The sequence below is a fragment of the Cynoglossus semilaevis genome, chromosome 9 (genome assembly GCF_000523025.1).
Source record: "Cynoglossus semilaevis isolate Cse_v1.0 chromosome 9, Cse_v1.0, whole genome shotgun sequence".
NCBI lineage: Eukaryota > Metazoa > Chordata > Actinopteri > Pleuronectiformes > Cynoglossidae > Cynoglossus > Cynoglossus semilaevis.
The window spans coordinates 15,074,960-15,092,729 of record NC_024315.1 but is presented as its reverse complement, the minus strand read 5'-3'; the positions used below and the strand labels follow the sequence as shown (position 1 = coordinate 15,092,729).

At 40.5% G+C, this 17,770-nt stretch overlaps 1 protein-coding gene across 5 annotated transcripts in view; it reads right to left on the bottom strand.

Annotated features, from left to right (window-relative positions):
• The window catches only part of add3a (adducin 3 (gamma) a), a 56,487-nt gene that overhangs the window by 20,536 nt on the left and 18,181 nt on the right, over nucleotides 1–17,770 (bottom strand). For 3 of the 5 annotated variants that reach the window (XM_025058237.1, XM_025058235.1, XM_017035365.2), the window contains one exon: nucleotides 2,116–2,363. In XM_025058237.1, coding sequence (XP_024914005.1) covers nucleotides 2,116–2,313 — 198 coding nt within the window. In that variant the 5' untranslated portion in view covers nucleotides 2,314–2,363. Of the gene's footprint in view, nucleotides 1–2,115; nucleotides 2,364–6,281; nucleotides 6,697–17,770 lie in introns of those variants that run through there. The other 2 variants (XM_025058234.1, XM_025058238.1) reach the window with 1 other exon arrangement.

The following is a 17,770-nucleotide window of genomic DNA, read 5'->3' as shown; positions in this document are numbered from 1 at the left end:
CTTTGTATTTTTTTTCCTCATTTTTAAAAACACTGCTGCAGTAACAGCAGCCCGTGCCATTTGTTTGCACTACATACTTTAACAAAGCTTTTAAAAACAATGCTGCTGCGTCATGTGTCGTGTGTGTAAACAGTACTTTGGACAAGAGTGACATTCCGTTATTCCAGTGCTGTTATCACTGCCTGGAAACGAGAAGTCAAGCAGCCATCTGCAGCTTGTGCAATTCTAATGTCTCTAAGGACGGCAGCCACACTAGAAATTTCAACACACCAAGTGATGACAATGTACACTGTTGCACAAGAAATATTCTAGTCAAATCATTATTATTTTGATGAAAAGTTATTTTTACATATATTTGGTTTACATTGTATATTTTTTTAAATGTCATCCAAAAAGTTCCAGGTCACAAACACAGGCTAACAGGCAGACAGGTACCAAACAGGAAGTGAGCCGGTGTGAAACAACTTTCTCATACAACTGCCTGTGCTTTAATTCAGCTAGCCAAGTGAGGACAAACTGAAGCCAGCTGTGCCAGACTGACACACCGCAAAACATACCAGTGATGGTTGGACCCAGACGGCAGGGAGGACTTGGCAGAGTCTGCAGTCTGTGTTGAGAACGGTCCTTAGAGCTGCTCCTTCATTTAGTCCCCTCTAACTGCACCGGTCGGAGCTAATCACTCGCACAGACGAGGACAGGCTAACGCACGTATGCACGGAGACACACCGTATCAAGTGAAAACCTGCATCAGCAGCACTGTGCTCCTGCCCTTCCAGACATCTGGGACAAAACATTGTGTGCCAAGAAAACCACAGTGGGCATGTGCAGAATGTGGATCACATTTAAAACTAAAAAAAGAAAAGGGCCAAACCACAGAGCAACCACTGCCTAGTATCAATCACAGACAGAAACACATCCAGACTTGGAATACTGTACATTTGAGGAACATTCATTCATAATGTCCGCTGCCTTGGCAGAATCCAACATCCTTTGACTGTAACTGTCAACTTCACAGTATTCCATACAGTGCTTTAAAACACACTGTTTTATTTTTTAAAAATAAAGTGTTTGGAAGGACGTTTTAAATTGTTTGCTGAAATTTTACCTCAGCTTACAAAGTTGTTTACTTCAGCAGAATCTAAACCAGCAACAGAATGACTGGTGTGGAGGGCACAGAATCTGAGCCAGGGCGTGGTAGCTGGTGGTTATATTAGGGTGTTAGAGGGCAGCTGCCTCTGGGGATTCTGTGGTCAGTGTCACAACATCAACACGGGCAGAAAAACACAGCAGTTCATGTGATGCACTCACTGTTGTGGTTTTTTTTTTTTAAGTAATCGCTCACTTGCAGAATAATAACTGATGAAAAAGGAAAGTGGGAACCAACTCCACTAACTCAGTCAGTAAGGTGAAAAGTTCACCAAGTGTTTAGTGGGTTAGAATTCAACTCTAACTGAACTTCACACCAACGCTCCAGTTATAGTGGACATATATCATACTATTGATTTTTTCTCTTATAACCTTAATAATGATGTACTTCCTGTTCTGTAGTGACTGTGTAGTGAAGACGGCGTAATGATATGGTCAGACTGACATGAATAGTCAGGTGGGTTTTTAAAAAGGTATAATATAACACAAATACACAGCTAGTATCTGAGATACAGTGCCTGTATATATGGGATTGCTCGATAAAACTTTTTCAGGTCCGATACTGAAACTTGGAGTATCTGCTGATTCTGATATCAATTTAATACTATTTTCTTTCCTCCAGTATGCTGCATTAAAACTATTTTCTTTCCTCCAGTATGCTGCAGCCTTCTGTTGCTAAGGTGAAATTGCTGCTGTTCACTGCATGTTGCACAAAATTACGTTGCATATTTGGGTTTAGAGTATAGGATCGAGACATATGGTGGCTAAAAAGTACCAACACAAACAACTTTCCTCATGAAAGTTCATGTTCAATGTTCTATAGATATTTAGCTTATCAGCTCCTTGAGCTGACTAATCAATATTGTTGTCAATCGGCCTATTGACTAACACATCATGGTCCTGGTGAATTAGTCCCACTCACACACCTTTGAAACTATAATGTGATAAATAAGAGAAAGGAAAACTTACAGGACTCTGGAGTATCTGTGTAACACGTTTCTTCTGTTCCAGAACATTGAAGTCCTGTCGAAGGTCAGGTGACATGTTCCTGTTCCTTATGTACTCAGGATCATTAACATTGACCCGGTCAAAGTAGCGCTCCTTGGTGCTTCCTCCAGGTGAAAAGGGAGGGGTCACCGCCACCCCCTGATGGTTGTTTGCACTCATGGCGGTTTGTCCTCACGTGATCACTCTCCGTTTGCTGCTCTAATTATCACCTAAGAAAAACAAATCCAGAGAGGCAGGCAGTCAGTTTGAAGGTCATGTCACTGGAGGAAAAACCCCAATAAAACTCTTCAATATTTATATGCTAATAAACAGCACAAAATGTTTACAAAGGAGTCAAAGGATATTTTAATGTACCTATCAATGACGCAGCTGTAATATAAACTACAAGGCCTCAGTGCTCCGAGGCCAGAAAGACTCTCCTGTGATCAAGGTCAACAACAAAGGTCAGTAGGTGAAACCATCACAGTTGGATCGATTGAATGACTGGCTCCTGCAGTATCCCAGCTTCAGAGTTCCTTCCACAGACACTTGTCACAGTCACACAATGGCATAAACTTGGCCACTGTGACCAAACAGAACAGGGCGGAGAAGCTTGACAGGAGCGGTAACAAACGTTTTCTTTTCAGGACAGGCTGTAGACATGTGTTACAGTAAATATGTAATAAACTCCTTGTTCTTACGCCAAGGAGTGCAGCCAGTACCAAGAGAAAGCAAATAAATGTATCAATATGTCCATGCTAAAGCTTGTGTAATGGCACAATCAGTGATTAAAGACATCTTTGAACAAAGTAACCTTGTATTACAAAGTAAGGCAGATAAATATTCACTTCTTGTTTTGCCACTGGTATAAGGTTTCCAAAGTTTTTTTAAAATCTTTTAAAAACAAACAGCAAACTCATGACACGCACAGTTCTTTAAATGAAGAAAATCTCCAGGACAATAAATATCATATTGTACCGGATCATGTGTAGTGGAGTGGAAGCAGGGGACAATAGGCTTGTGGTGTATTAGTAGAGGTGGGACTTATGGGATTTCTACCAGATGGTGTCTCTTTAAGGAATCAAAGAGGAGCAAAGACAGCATAAAAGAATTCTAGAAAGGTCTCCTGCTGGTCTGAGCAGACATGACTGCCAATCACTGACCTCCTGCTGCCTTTGAACTGTTTGAGCCCTTTGCATTGTGTTGGCCAGCAAAGTTTCCGAGGTCAGACGGTGTGATGTATGCAGCTAAGCTACACATTGACTTCAAATGCCACTAGTAGAAGATGGCCAAGACTAGTGGAGTTCTACAAACCAGAGGACATCTTGGAAACAAACAAACATAGAACATGTTTAGAGGCCCTAAATGAATCCTCACCTTGGATTGGCTGAAGTTTAAATGCCTCAACTTAAACATTCATTTCTTCATTGAATATTTGAAATTCATGATGACATCATGAGGTTTCACAGTAACTGACCTGTAACACGGCTGTGAAATGTTCAGACCACAGTTTTGCAACTAACTAACTTTAGGACACACCGTTGACTTCTTCTACAGACTTCTTGTAAAGTTCTTGAATACACTGGTAACCCTGGTCCTGACTGGACATATAAATGACGGGGTAGACCACAAAACCTTCCTGTTGCCGACCTGTTCTTCATTCCAGAGCTGTGTTTTGTTTTGATGAGATGAACAAACCCCCCAAAAAATGCTCTTTATTTGAAGACAGATGGACAGCACAGAATTATGTAACATGATATTGAACCAATCCCCGTGCTTCACCGCACTACTTTGCCAACAGAGTAGCAACCAGAGACCAAACTGCAATCCACCAGATAATTTTGCTGTAAAAAAAAAAAAACATGATTAAAATGTCCTTTTTTGGCATTTATTTGCTGATCAATGCAGAGCTATTGTTTTATTCTTAATGTATTTCTAAGTATTCAAGGCTTAAATGACTGGCATGAAATAATAGAAAAGGAAAACTTTACAGCAGTTGCAAGTGAAAGCTGAAGCTCATGCCTGAAATTTTCTGAATGAATGAAATTGTGCGTAGCCAGCTTTAGTTGCACAAAAATAAAGTCACACACGCGCTTTCAATCTCCAGGCCACGCCTTTCAGTTTAATATCCAACCGGAGCTTTGTCAGAGAACACATAACTTTAGCAGCCCCCACCATGTGTCCCCATCAACTCTGTCCTGGCCAATTTATCATACACTCTTCTCATGCAGCCATGAAAAGAAAGGTCAACGGTGGGAAGGGTTAAAAGGTTGATTTAAATGGTATAAGACACATTTTACTACACCGACCGGAGGACTCAACTGAGTGCAGTGACTGCATGGAAAATGTCAGCACCAGTTGCCCTTCAGAGTTGTGCTTTAAAAGGAGAGTGCTGCTGTGTTGTCATTGAGTTTAGAACCATTATTCTGTGTCAGATAATGAATTCACGGTGCATTCAGTGGAGATAATCGACTGGGAATATTGCTTAAGGCAAGGTGGGCCTAACCTCCTAACCTTTGACCTCCCTCCCCTCATTTCTCCCAGCTCTGCAGACAGGAGCCAGTTTTCAACGTGGGGAAGCTGTCAGTGAAAACTTTTTCCTCAATAAACACATTTTTTTAGAGAGCACCGTAAAACCACAATCACAGCAATAAACCAATAGGTCTTTAACGTGGTTTGGGTCCCTGGGGGTTCCTGACGAGGACTTTAAGAGAATCATTGATGATTAAATAAAATACAATATACTTTTCTTTACAATTAGAGAACTGGTTTAATGACATTATTTCTTTCTTAAATGTTCCATTTTTACATTTGTTATCATCTTGTCAGAAATGACAAGAATATGTCAGGTCCTTTACCTTATCATCACAGGATGGACACACTAAATGGACATCAGCTCAGGAGACAACCAGCTTTCCCTCTTCTCCTGACTGATCCGGAAAACCATGTTATGCTCATGCACCTGTTGCTGCATTAACTCCTGTATGATTCCTCATCAGCCTACGTTTCTTTCACTTACAAAGTGTTTTCATCAGAACAAGCAAACATTTCAAAACAGGCCAAACAAAAAAGGTCATTCATGCTAATTAAGACAGCAAATGAATGACGGCACCTGAGGAGCCACCCACCAACCTGCGACAGCCAACCCTTCAAACACATACTTGACCTTAGGAAGTTGCAAAGTGTGGACGCTTGAATCTCTATAAACCGCCTTCCCTAAAAATAGGCAAACATCTTTTTAGGTTGTATTTCAACCACCATCACCAACAATACCAGGAAAGAATGTGTATGAGGTCTAATTATATCCACATAAATACACATGCACACACCGTCACTGGCAGCCTGAGCACACATGCACAAATCCAGTGTACAGCCTGAGAGAGCGACTCAGGCACAAACACCAGGAGTGGTTGTGTACGTGTCCAAACATGACTGCATGACAGATCTAAGAGTGAAATAGGAGCCAAATGCTTAGCAGATTACAGATGATCCAGTGGCTTTACTGTCAGACTGGAAAAGACTTATTCTCCTGGGGCTCAGCAAATTTCCAAAGACTACGGTTGGTCTGTTACTGACTCGTAGAATCATCTGATTAAGGTCTCTGGGGTTTGTTGTGTAGCTCTGTGTCAGAGCAGCAGCTGGTTCCTGTACAGGTTACAGCAAAAAAACAAACAAAAAAACCCTTATCTGAACATACCTCTCACTGCACACTGCAGCTTCTACTCCTGGATCTCACACATATCTGGCCCTACACACAGCCGATAGAGTTGTGTACATTAGAGATAATAGCCACAGCTAATCTTCTGCGCAGCTCACACACGGCACTGTTACTGCCGAGGGTGTTTACAGGGCAAGAGTGTGTGTGAGTGAGTGTGTGTGCTTGCGGTGGACAACTCACTCATGGAATTCCCCAAAGAGAACATCCCAATTTTCAGGATTACAGTCCATTGTTACATTTTTTAAAAATGCGGAAATTGATTAAAAAATCTTTTTCAATAAATAAGAATCTGTCTTCTGAAATGAAGAAAAAATATCTCAATTAAACCTTATCATGAGAATCAAATTTCCAAAAGATGCTCTGCAGTAAAGAAGCAACATAAACACAAGACATACAAAATATAAAAATAATGAAGCAATGTCCAACCAACCTGGTGTTGTATCCTCCTTGGTCAGTGAATGAGAGAGAGAACGCAGTAGTAGTAGGTAAATGAGGAAGAACACATGTCTCTGTTACTCTGTAGGTCTGCCCACTGCTGTCCCAAATTCCAACTGTGACTCTCAGAGAGGAGCCGGGGAAAACAAGGCAGTCAGAGCGCAGGACACCAAAGAAACACAATGAGAGTCAGGCAGTAATCACAGAGAACCAGTCCATCTACTTGTTTGTCCAGATTCTCCAGGAGACACTGGATTCCTTCGTGCTTCTTTTCTTGACTGCTCCAGTGTTCAACGGCGAGAGAAGTAGCAACAGCTGTGAGTGTATACAGTTTGCAAGGAAGTGTGTGTATTTGTGTGCTGTGTGAGAGAGCGCTCACACCGAATGACAGTGTGTGTGTGTGTGTGTGTGTGTGTGTGTGTTGTTGAGAAGCTAAAGGGACCACGTGACACAGCCTTAATCCCCCGCCCCTTAGCTAGGAGCACACACACACACGCACACAGAGACACAGGCTGCTGGACCAATCAGAGGAAAGGCTCACACACTAATCCCTCCTCCTCCCTGCCTATTCCTTCCCTCGTTCCCTCTCTTTTTCACTCTACCTTTTGGCTCATTCCCATTAGCTCCTCTCATTCATTCACTTTCTACTCACTCTCTCCCACATTCCACAGTCCTCTCTTCTCATTTTATGTTTCTGGTCCACACCCCCCTTGCCTTGCTGGTATCCCCTCAGGGTGACTGTAGTAAAGGTCAGTGCTTATTAGTTTGGCTGGCAGCCATGTAACTGCATCCAGTCTGTCCACGCAGCCAGAGTTCAGCCACTCAGAATGAGAGCTGTCATGCTCTGGGATGAACTCTAATATCACATGCTCTCAATACCAGACGACACTGATGGAATGAGTTTCAAATCGAAATGTCATAATTCAACGGTCAGCCTCACTCCTGCTGGGCCGTCACTGAGTCAATGAAACCCATAATAAACAACCAACAAACGGGTTAGAACTAACTAAAAATTAGGAAAGGAAGACAGATTTTAAAAAGAGGGAACACTAAAAATGCTATGGTTTTACAGCTTATCAACCAGGCTTACAACAACACAACGTCATGCTAACACAAAAGTGGACGATGGACAGATGGCCTCATCAAATCTGTGTAATGTATTTAGGTGGTTTGATAATGTCTTAAAAAAATACTTTTTTTCCTTCAGTAACAATTCTTTGCCACCAGAAATGCAACATTAGCTACTTTGTTTTTGGTAGCATAAACATAATAGAACAGCAACATTTTTAAACATTTCCCACAAACTGCAACTCACAGGTTCTCTCTTCATTTCAACAACTTTCAAATAAAACCTTGTGCAATCGGTATAATCTGCATCTATCAACTGAGCGCTGAAACGGGTTGCGTTACTTGTCTAAACGTTGTAAAACATGTACTGGATGACGGTGTTTCAAATGCTGTTCTGAAGGAGTTTGTGGCTGATACTGTATGTTAACTTCACCTTGTGAGTGTGGCTTCCTCTCCTGATCTCAACCTCAGGTACAAAATGGTTGGCTATAAAACCAGGAGAATGTGTGCTGACTGCCTGTTCAGGTTCAGTCACACAGTCATTAAACTGTCTAGATAAATATTAACATTCAAACCGTGTATTAAAAGTGTTAACAATTAACCTTTAATTTATACGAGATTATACACTGGTTTTAACTGACGAGGACTTTAAGCCAGAAAGCACAGATCAGTTCGGTTTTAATCGACATAAAGAACGTTAACACACCTGTGTGTGATCTGCACTGGAGTGAAGTTGTTCAAAGTGAAACTTTAACATGAAGTGACTTTCAAAACGAAAGCTCTTTTTTACCCTAGAGCTAAAGCTTTGAAACAGTAGTGAATGTTTTCTTGTTCTGTTATGATGTTGATGTGTTACACCTGTTCAGGCAGGTAGTGCAATCATGTCATGAGAATACAGGACAAGAATGTTTGGTTTAGATACTGACTTGCCTACAGAACCAGACGACTTCATCTTTATCAGCATATGCTGTGTGTATATGATAACAGGTAGAATGAACAGTTAGTGTGCAGCCTAAAGCTGTACAACAGGAACCCAGGCATATGTACACACTAGTGGCCAAAGGTTAGGAAGCAAAACGGTACCAGAAACAGATTATAGATAAACACTGCAATTAAATAAATGTGATTTTTATATAAACGCAGTCACAAACAAACGCACTCTGAATTGACCTAATGCTGCTGGAGATGTTAAAAATGGAGAAGGCAGTGGAAAAGTAACACCACATGTATCTGGAGGAAATGATAGCCAGAGGAACGATCCTGAAAATGATCAAATCTGTGGAATCACTATATCCATACTCACATGAGTATTGATTGAGTATCGATTACTCTCATAAAGTATTGATACGATTTGATAAATTACAAAAAAAAAAAACCCACAGATGTCACTTCTATATCTTTTAGGGTAATTTATTACGTACGTGCTTTTCTGCTGCAACTTCCCCGAATATGTTGATAAATTGCCAAGAAAAATCACCAGTCTCTGGTTTGGAGGTCACTGATGTTACAGTGTATGTTAAGGACTATGTCTTCTTTACTTCTGAAGCCTAAAGGAAACATCACGTCACCGGGTGTAAACACACACATACACACACACACACACACACAGAGAGACATGCTGCACACGCCCACTGAACATAAAACTGCCACTCCACGGCTCGTCTGCCTCTTAACAGCCGTCTCGTTTTATGCCTGCATGGAAGTGATTCTTTGTGGCCACTAATCCGTGTTTGACAACAGCTAATGTTTAACACAGTCAGGCGCATCCAGGTTGACTTCCTAAGTCTCTCACTGGGAATTATGCTGCCACAGACAAAAATCAAGTCAAGTGTGACCAAGAAAGTCTGCCTTGGCTTCAAGATTAAGGTGGAAAAAAAGGAAAAGAAAACCAGCAGGGTTGTGTGTGTGTGTGTGTGTGTGTGTATATATCTGCATGTTGTGTATGTATTTTAAGAAGTTATTATTACTCCATTTCCTCTGCTAGAGCAGATGAAACAACACCTAGGGGCACTGAAGGGAAGTTGCCACCCAGTTGTGACCTGGGTCAGATGTGCTATTTCAGGTCATGTTGAACTTAGCTTAAAGAACGTATTCATAATAATCACTGTGTTTTTATGGTGGGAATTTAGGTTCTGGTGGAAAAGAGACTTCCTCTGTTCAAAGAGGTTTATTCAGGATTTCATAAGAAAATATAGTTATTCCTTTTAACAATAACCAGGGACAATGTTCACTAATCTTTACAAACATCAGATGCAAAGTAACTGCATCTGGTGTTGCTTCAGACTTACAGTGAAAATTGCATTAGGTCGTGCCGTAGAAAGAGAACTCCGATGTAATACATTTTAGACAATATAAGACAGGGGTCATCTACGAATAGGCTCCAATCCTCATGTTTGAGCATAGACACACCAACCTGAAATGCTATGACGTTAGCAGTCCTTAACTTCTTGTGGGAATTGCATTGTGAATGCAGTATAAAGCATTCCACAGAAGGTTTAGTATTAACATTTTTATAAAGTTCTTTACGTTTCCTCTGTGTTATATCAAAGAGTAAAGGGTTAAAAGACAGGGGATACAGAGGGGTGCACATTTTCCTGGACTTGTTAATAAATGTGTGATGTCTGTTTATATTGACTGGGCTGCTTACAGGTTTACAGGTGGTACACCACATCCTCTCTAAATGGGAACAGACAATACCTGTGCAGCATGGTCACACCCACCGCAATCCCACATATCAGATAACATCATGTGCAAACACTTGCATACACCTTTTGACAATCCCTGCTCACAGCAGAATCCGCCCCACACCTTCAGTAAACATGAGCGAAAAACAATAACGAGAAACATGGCCTCAAAAAAAGAAGAACTGACCTGAAGTTCAGTATTGGCTGGACGGAGAATCCTGGTCTGTTGTCATTTAGTAGTGCTTCGCAAGTTCTTCACTTACTAAGGTTGTATGGTTTTGAGTGAATAAGAAGTTCTTTGACTCGGGATCAGCTGCTCTACATGGGAACGCTGATTTGAAAGCAAATGCACTGAGACTCACGCAAAAGTGTAGGAGACAAAAAGGCTCTTTGTAGCTGTGAGTCCAAGGCCAATGCTCCTGAAATGAAGCTGTGAAGGGGAGATCACTCACTTTCATCTGAGAGCTACTCTACGTGTAACTTAAAAGCTGCCGCTGATCTTCACGCACAGCGAATGTGAGACGTCACCGACTTCACACAGGTTCTACTACTTCAATTAACACGGAATGACGCACCTGACAAGGGCCAGAGTAATGCAGTAATATTCAACAAGTAACACAAACTGTTGACAATTACTGTCATCAGTCCTAATGAAAGGAAATTGGTAAAACACTTAAAAATACTTTACATATTTGGTCAATTTTAATCATTTTTTAAAAAAGTCACAACAGCTGGTGAAATAAAGCCAAAACTAGTCAATGGCAGCTGACCACTCTTGCTGTTGTACACTGCTGTAAGCAGCTCTCACCAGCAGGACAAAGCAAGGCAGCAGTCGAAACCAAAGAGTTGAACCTGGAAGAGTGAACCAGTGATAACCACTGGTATATAAAATATATTTTACTGCAAAAAAAAAAAAAAATCATTTAACATCCAACCTCTATGACTGTGGCCTTTGGTGGCCTCGATGCAGAGGTTATTATCGGTTATTATCTACCTTTAAGACAATAATAAAAATGTTCAAACACTGAGCACAAACAGTTTCAAGAATCGTGGACATGTTTTGTGTATTTTAGTGAAACAATCATATTTGTTCAGAATGTGTTCTCGTTTGAATACTTATGTCACTGTTTGGGGAGAAATGGTGACCACCCTGGAGCACACGTTACACTACAGCCTGCAGTTGCTTAGATGACTCACAGAAAACAGTTACAACAACTATTACAACACAGTGTTCACGCAGTACTGTCAGCAGGATGAGTTTGTTTACTTTTTTCACAATAGAGCAGCTTGTATATGGAAACACCTTAGGGGTTTCACAACAACATGCACATAAATCCACTGCATAGGCTGAATATAAGTCTTTTTGACAGTAGATGCACAGTATGCACGCACACACAACTGTTGCTTATCACCTATCAATTACACCAGTAAATAATAGACACTGACAACCGTTGCATCAACTAACCAAACAACAACAATCAACTTTTGTTAGTTGCTGCTGTAACCTGCTGCTCCACGACATCACTGCCTGGCAGTTCTTTACCATTCGAAGTTACCCAGCTCAGCTTTAGAGACTAGTGTGCTGAATTGGCTTCAGGGTGAAATACCTGACGTGTTATCTCGTATCATCTCACAGCTCTGGCTGACACAAACACTGATTACTGCTGGGGGTGGATGGGGAGGGGGGGGGGGGTATGCAGATGCTCCTACATTGGCTGTTATCCCCTATGCATCTGCACACAAAGCTGCACTCACAGTCTGGATGCTTTTTTCTAAATGAATGTTAAGGGCTGGATTTAAAAGGTTGAGGATGTAAAGGTCATTTTCCAACTAAAGCCTTTAACATACTGTATTCTGTGCAGTGAACCCTGTAACACTAAGGCACACAGTGTCACTATTTCAGCAACAGGAGTGACATGTTTAATTTTCTATAAAGAGGAAAAATATTATCTAAGATGCTAAGAATACTAGCAATACTAGAAGACAATTTGTTTTCGAGGCCCCATGACTAACAAACCCAAATGGGAAACCGCACCATAAAGTAAGACTGTGGTTTTGTAAGGCTGTGTGATTCATTTCCAAGGCAAATGGTTTCCATGCCAATCTCTCCACTTCAATCTTAGTCTGCACCAGTGTGAACAGACACTTTGCATGAACTGACATGTGGAAACAAATAGGTAAATTATATCTCAGTACGTGAAGACAATCATGGGGGATTTATTGAGCAATGCAGTTGGAGTTATGCAGGGTGGTTTTAACTCCTTACTCGGCCCAGCCACCTTAAAAATGGGCTTGGACCTGTTAACGTTGGAAACGAGACAAGGAAGTAAAAGAGCTGAAAATATTTTTTACGGAAAAGGGAGTTGTAAGTGGATTTACACACAGCTTTATCTCCATTAGTTTATTATTATTTATTTTTTCTCACATTCCCTGAATGCTGCCGCGTATGTTAAACAAGCATGTGAAAACAGGTAGACAATACAGTAGTCCAAGTACAAGCGCCACCATGAAGGAGGGCAACAGTGGTAACATACACCACATTAACATACCTGTAAAATGTATTGCTTCAAAGAACTGAAACAAACAGAAAATGGTAAAGTAATTCCGCAATAAGCCAATGCACTGTAAAGCTGTTGGTCAGTTCCAATCAATAACATATTTTTCTGGACAATTAGTAAACTAATTGTAAACAAATGCTCTTGCGACATCAGGTCTACAGTTGTAACAACTGAAAGCTGCTATTTCATCTCAAAAATGACACAACAACTGGCGATCGCTGGAAATAAATTCATATTTTCAACTTTAATTAATGATTTAAAATTTGAGCATTCAAGTGAACACCCTCTGCATAAAATGGAGTTTCTCTATTGTGGATGACAAAATGGGTCCCACAGACTAGTCTTAGGTCCAGCAACAACACACAACCACTGTAGGGGCGTCAGCTACACAACTGGTGTGTGTTTGTGGACTATCCATTACACAATCCAAGGAAGCAGACGGATTCGATATGTCAAGGTCTGTGTGTGTGTGTGTGTGTGTGTGTGTGTGTGTGGATGATGTCATTATGCATGAAGCAGAACTGCAAGTCCATCGCAAGCACATGCACGGCCATGTGCACAGAAACAGTCACTCTCTTGCACAAGTTTCCATAGCAACTTCAAACAAACAGTCTGTGCATGCAGTGACCCCACCCCAGCAGAGAAGAAACAGAGAAAGCAAGACAAAAAAAAAAACAAGAGAAGAAAAAAGAACAAAGATGAAGGCGGTCATGAAGGCCATTACAGAGAATATTGGATTTGACAATCACATATGGTTTATTTTACACATGCCTCGTCGTACTGATAGTTGAGATTTGAACAGAAGGATCACAGAGACTGGAAAAAGTTTGACTTTTTTCATATGTTACTATTTAAACCCTTTATATAATTTTTGAAATCTTAAAATAATCATTGAAGCTTCAGATCACAGAGTATTTAAACTAATTAGAACTATATTTTTAAAGTTGGCGAAAAGCTTGTGAAACCACCTTGTCCTACCAGGATGCCAGAGGCCTTTTATTTTGTTTCACCACAGGTCAGGGCCTCAACCTAAAACGACCACACATCAGTCAGCCCCCCCAGAGGCCTTTTAATCACCTTAGAGCTGTAGACCCAAAGAAGAAACATACCAACAATAGCTATGTATCAGAGTGGGGCCTTCGAAGCATTACAGAGCCTTAGCAACATCCAAGATCAATCAAGGTAGAAGAGGCCCACATGTGGCCCCTAAATGGACATCAACATTAGGAAGATTTTTTTTTTAATTAAAATAAATTCTCAATGCTGGGAAATACACTTTTCCATTACTTTTCCATTATGCTGATGTTCCATTAGCCGTTGCCATCGCCCATAGACTTATTCTGCTGATGTTCCATTTGCCGTTGCCATCGCCCATAGACTTATTCTCAAAGTCACAAGATTTTGTGAAATAAATCTACTTATCTACTCTTAATAAAGCCATGTCTTGAATTTGCTAAACAAACTAAACCAAAACCCGAACTTTTTTCAACAGTTAAGCCTTTGCCGCAGTTCTGTGAAAAGAATTGTCTGTTTTGAAACTAGGATTTTTCACTGTACCTTTTTGCATCATTGCAGCTTGAGTGCAGTGAGTGTCACTAACAGCTACTGATAAGGTGCTGCACAAACATTCCCAGATGATAGGCAGGGTGAGCACAGAGAAGTAGGTCAGATACTTTTACAGACATTTGATCCCATGTGCTCTGAACTCGTATTTAGGTCCAGTATGGGCTACCAGGTCTGGCATTAAAGGCTCAACAGTAAAACACTGTCCGATCTATTAGACTCCCATAATAAAGCTGTCAGTGTTGTGCTGCTCAGTGAACAGAATGCCTTCTGGCCTCAGACTAAGCACGATCCGATGTGGCCCAAGAATCAAAAGGGTCACATTCACAAACTGGTCTTTGGCCAGGGCTCCTATGATGAGGACTTGTTGTGTTTGAAATGGAATCTCAGCATGTCTGTTCCACAACAGGATGAGAAACAGGCAGAGTTCCTCTCAAAGAGTCACTGTCACTATGCTGTGCTTTGACCTTTTCTATCGTATCTGACCACTCAACGACAAGCTGTCAGGCCAGAGGGAAAAGAGACCGTTTGGTGGGAGTGTGTTTCCGGAACCGCCGCACTGAACGGGTTGTGACAACACATGCATACAAAGCATCATGGAAAAACAGAAATCACAGCAACTGATCAGATTATCAGAAGGTCAAGCAAATGAGACTTCCTGTTTTTGGGGGGTTCTTTTTTGTTGTCAGCATTATTTGCATGGAGGCAATACAAAGTCTTCTGTGGTAAAAGATTATGTGCATTGTAAACAATTGGGAATACAAAACAGAAATTAACTACAGACCGATGGAAAGTGATGGAAACAGATGTGTTTTGTCTGTCTTTAATCAGCTTGTCTTGTTGCACGTCACAGCGTGGAGGGAAAAAGTGCCGTTATGTTAAGCCTTGTAACATAGGCAACAAGCAGAGCAAAATTACATTAGGTAGGAAGTGGACGAGAGGATAACATGGAGACCTGAGACGTCTCTTTTAACGCCTGTCCACTGAGACATCATTCAATGCTGACAAGCTCTATCACTATAAAGCTTGGGTAGCAATTTACAAACAGTGTAAATGAGTGTCTGATCTTTGACTTCAGCCGTATTACAACTGTTCTGCTTCAAAATAAACACTGTGGTTGAATTTAGGGAAAGTTAACCCACAACTGATGCTCTGTGTTGTCATCTGCCTCCTTATCACTTATTTTGTGGTCGTTTAAACACGTGAAGGAAGGAAAAGCTTCCTGCCAGGATGTGGTAACCAGCAGTGGGACAAGGGGGCTTAGAGCCAAAAAGAAAAAAAATGCTTTGTTAAAATCAAGTGTGTGACAGTTCAGTGTACTCAGTAGTGTGCGCTGTATGTTCATTATCCTGGCCACTGATCAATTGTCGGTTATTGAAAATCCTTTGGTATGAACTATGTTTAACTATGTTTGTGAAGTTTTCAATATTGAAATCCGTAAATGCATGGACCCTCGTGTATCTGCATGAGGGCAATTATCTCTATCTCTCCTGCATCAATGACGGTCAAGGGCTTCAATGGTAATTAGACCACCAAAGAAGATAACAAGGTTCCAGTTCGTCTCACAGCAAATGACCTTTCCCCTCTTTATCAAGCACTCTTTTCTAATTTACCCAAGTTTTTTTGTTTCACTCTTCATGATGGATGTGTGTAAAAAGTTTTACAAAGTATCTGCACATATTTATAGAAAGAAGAAATAATTGATTATATCATGAATCATTCTGTAATCTGATGAAGACATCGGCTTTCTCAGTATGGCTGGATTTAGTCACATGCTTAGCTCGACTGTGCTAACAAAAAGGAGAAAAAAGGAAAAGTTGGTAAGTTCAGTGCACCAGGAAACATTAGTCAGGTATTTGTTAGTGGATTGTTCTTTAAATCAAATACAGAGACAGTGTAAACTGTTATCCAGTCTCACACCTGACAGAACACACTATCTGTTTGACTTAGGTTAGAAAAACTCAGACAAATGTTCCACAAAAATAAAAGTGTAAAATGATGGAAAACAGCAGGTCTTTTCATTTTGGCAAAGAGCATGGACGAAATAGAAAGAAATGCAGACTTTTAGAGACATCTAAAAATGTGACAGCTGCCAGTATCAGAGTTACAATTCCATCCTTTTAAACAGTGTAAAAAAAATATATAAAATGCATTAGACTGGTTCATAAATCATTATCCTGGAGTGTAGTTCAGCATTTCTGGGCCAGATTTACAGCTGTGCAGCTGTAAATGACATATTTATGTTAGAACATGTCAGACACAACACACTGTATCACTTCTATGGTACCAACAAATCAACGCCTACAGTGTTAGTACCTGTACTGTGGGATAAGTTGTAATCTGAAAAGTCATAAGTTAAATGTCAAATTTATCGCTATGTGCGTTGGCATAAACTGTGGTAATTACCTCAGACTAGGGGTCACAGTGTTTGTTTACCATCAACTGGGGTATTTTCAAGTTCAGACTATTATGGTGTCTAATCAATACTACAAAAGTAGTACAAGAAAAGGTCTCAGCTGTGTATTACTCTGAAGGCCTGACGTTGGTGCTGATAGCTCACATGCTTCTGTCAGTCATATAGATACAGGTGTTGTACATAAATGAAAGAGATGAACCATCTTTTTCAACTATTTTTATTGTGTACATTTTCCAGGCAGGTCCAGCTGTTTCCTCACACATCCTTCCAGTTCCTACTGATTCACCAGAGCAAACACAAGCTGCCTATTATTCTGTTTAGTTATTGTTCCTGACAAGCAATGCTTCACTTGGCCCAGAGACACCAGCAAGGCCAAGTGATGCAATCTGTAAATCTGTAAAGGTAATTCAAGTGTCAACCACCACAGCTGAGCACTGACATTTTTGAAAACACTAAATCCACTGAACTTATTAAATGTTCTTTTTATTATATAATTTTTATGATAGGCTACATTGTTTCAACGTCTTGAGGTCATGTCTAGGACAGTTGTTGCATTGATAAGTATAGATCTGCTAAGGCTAAAATTTACGATTTTCTAGACATTTCAGAGATAGAGACAGACTTTGTGGGCAACTATCAGCAAGTATCAGCAGATAAATAGGTGTAATTTGTTTTTGAGTCTGGTGATCACAGTTGGGTTTCAGGGTCTAAGACTTGGCATACAGTGTCACTCTGTAACTTTTATTTAATATGCTCTTTGAAAGAAATATTATTTTGTGGACAAACACACATGCTAGTGCTGTTTTAGGACACATGGGATTTCACAAAGTCACTGTGAAAAGAGAGGCCTCTGCAAAGGTAGGGAAAAGAAAACAGGAAAGATTATACAACTGTGGGCAGATCATAAAGATCAAGGGATTATGTTTTCAACCTTCAGACTTGGGAAGTCTGATCTTTCCCCCCTCTGGGATAATGATTACTCCAACGTTAATTCTTCGAAAACTCCTACAGACTACTGGCTATAGGAAACTACAGCTCGTGAATCAGCATCAGCTCAGACACGATATGCACTATTGGATTTTTTCTTTATGTGGGCCAACTGTCGGCAGCAAGGCTTAAATTTTAAACAGAATTAATGAGAATCTGCTAACAAGAAAAAAACTGCTACATTTGTTGATATTCATCTTAATAAATA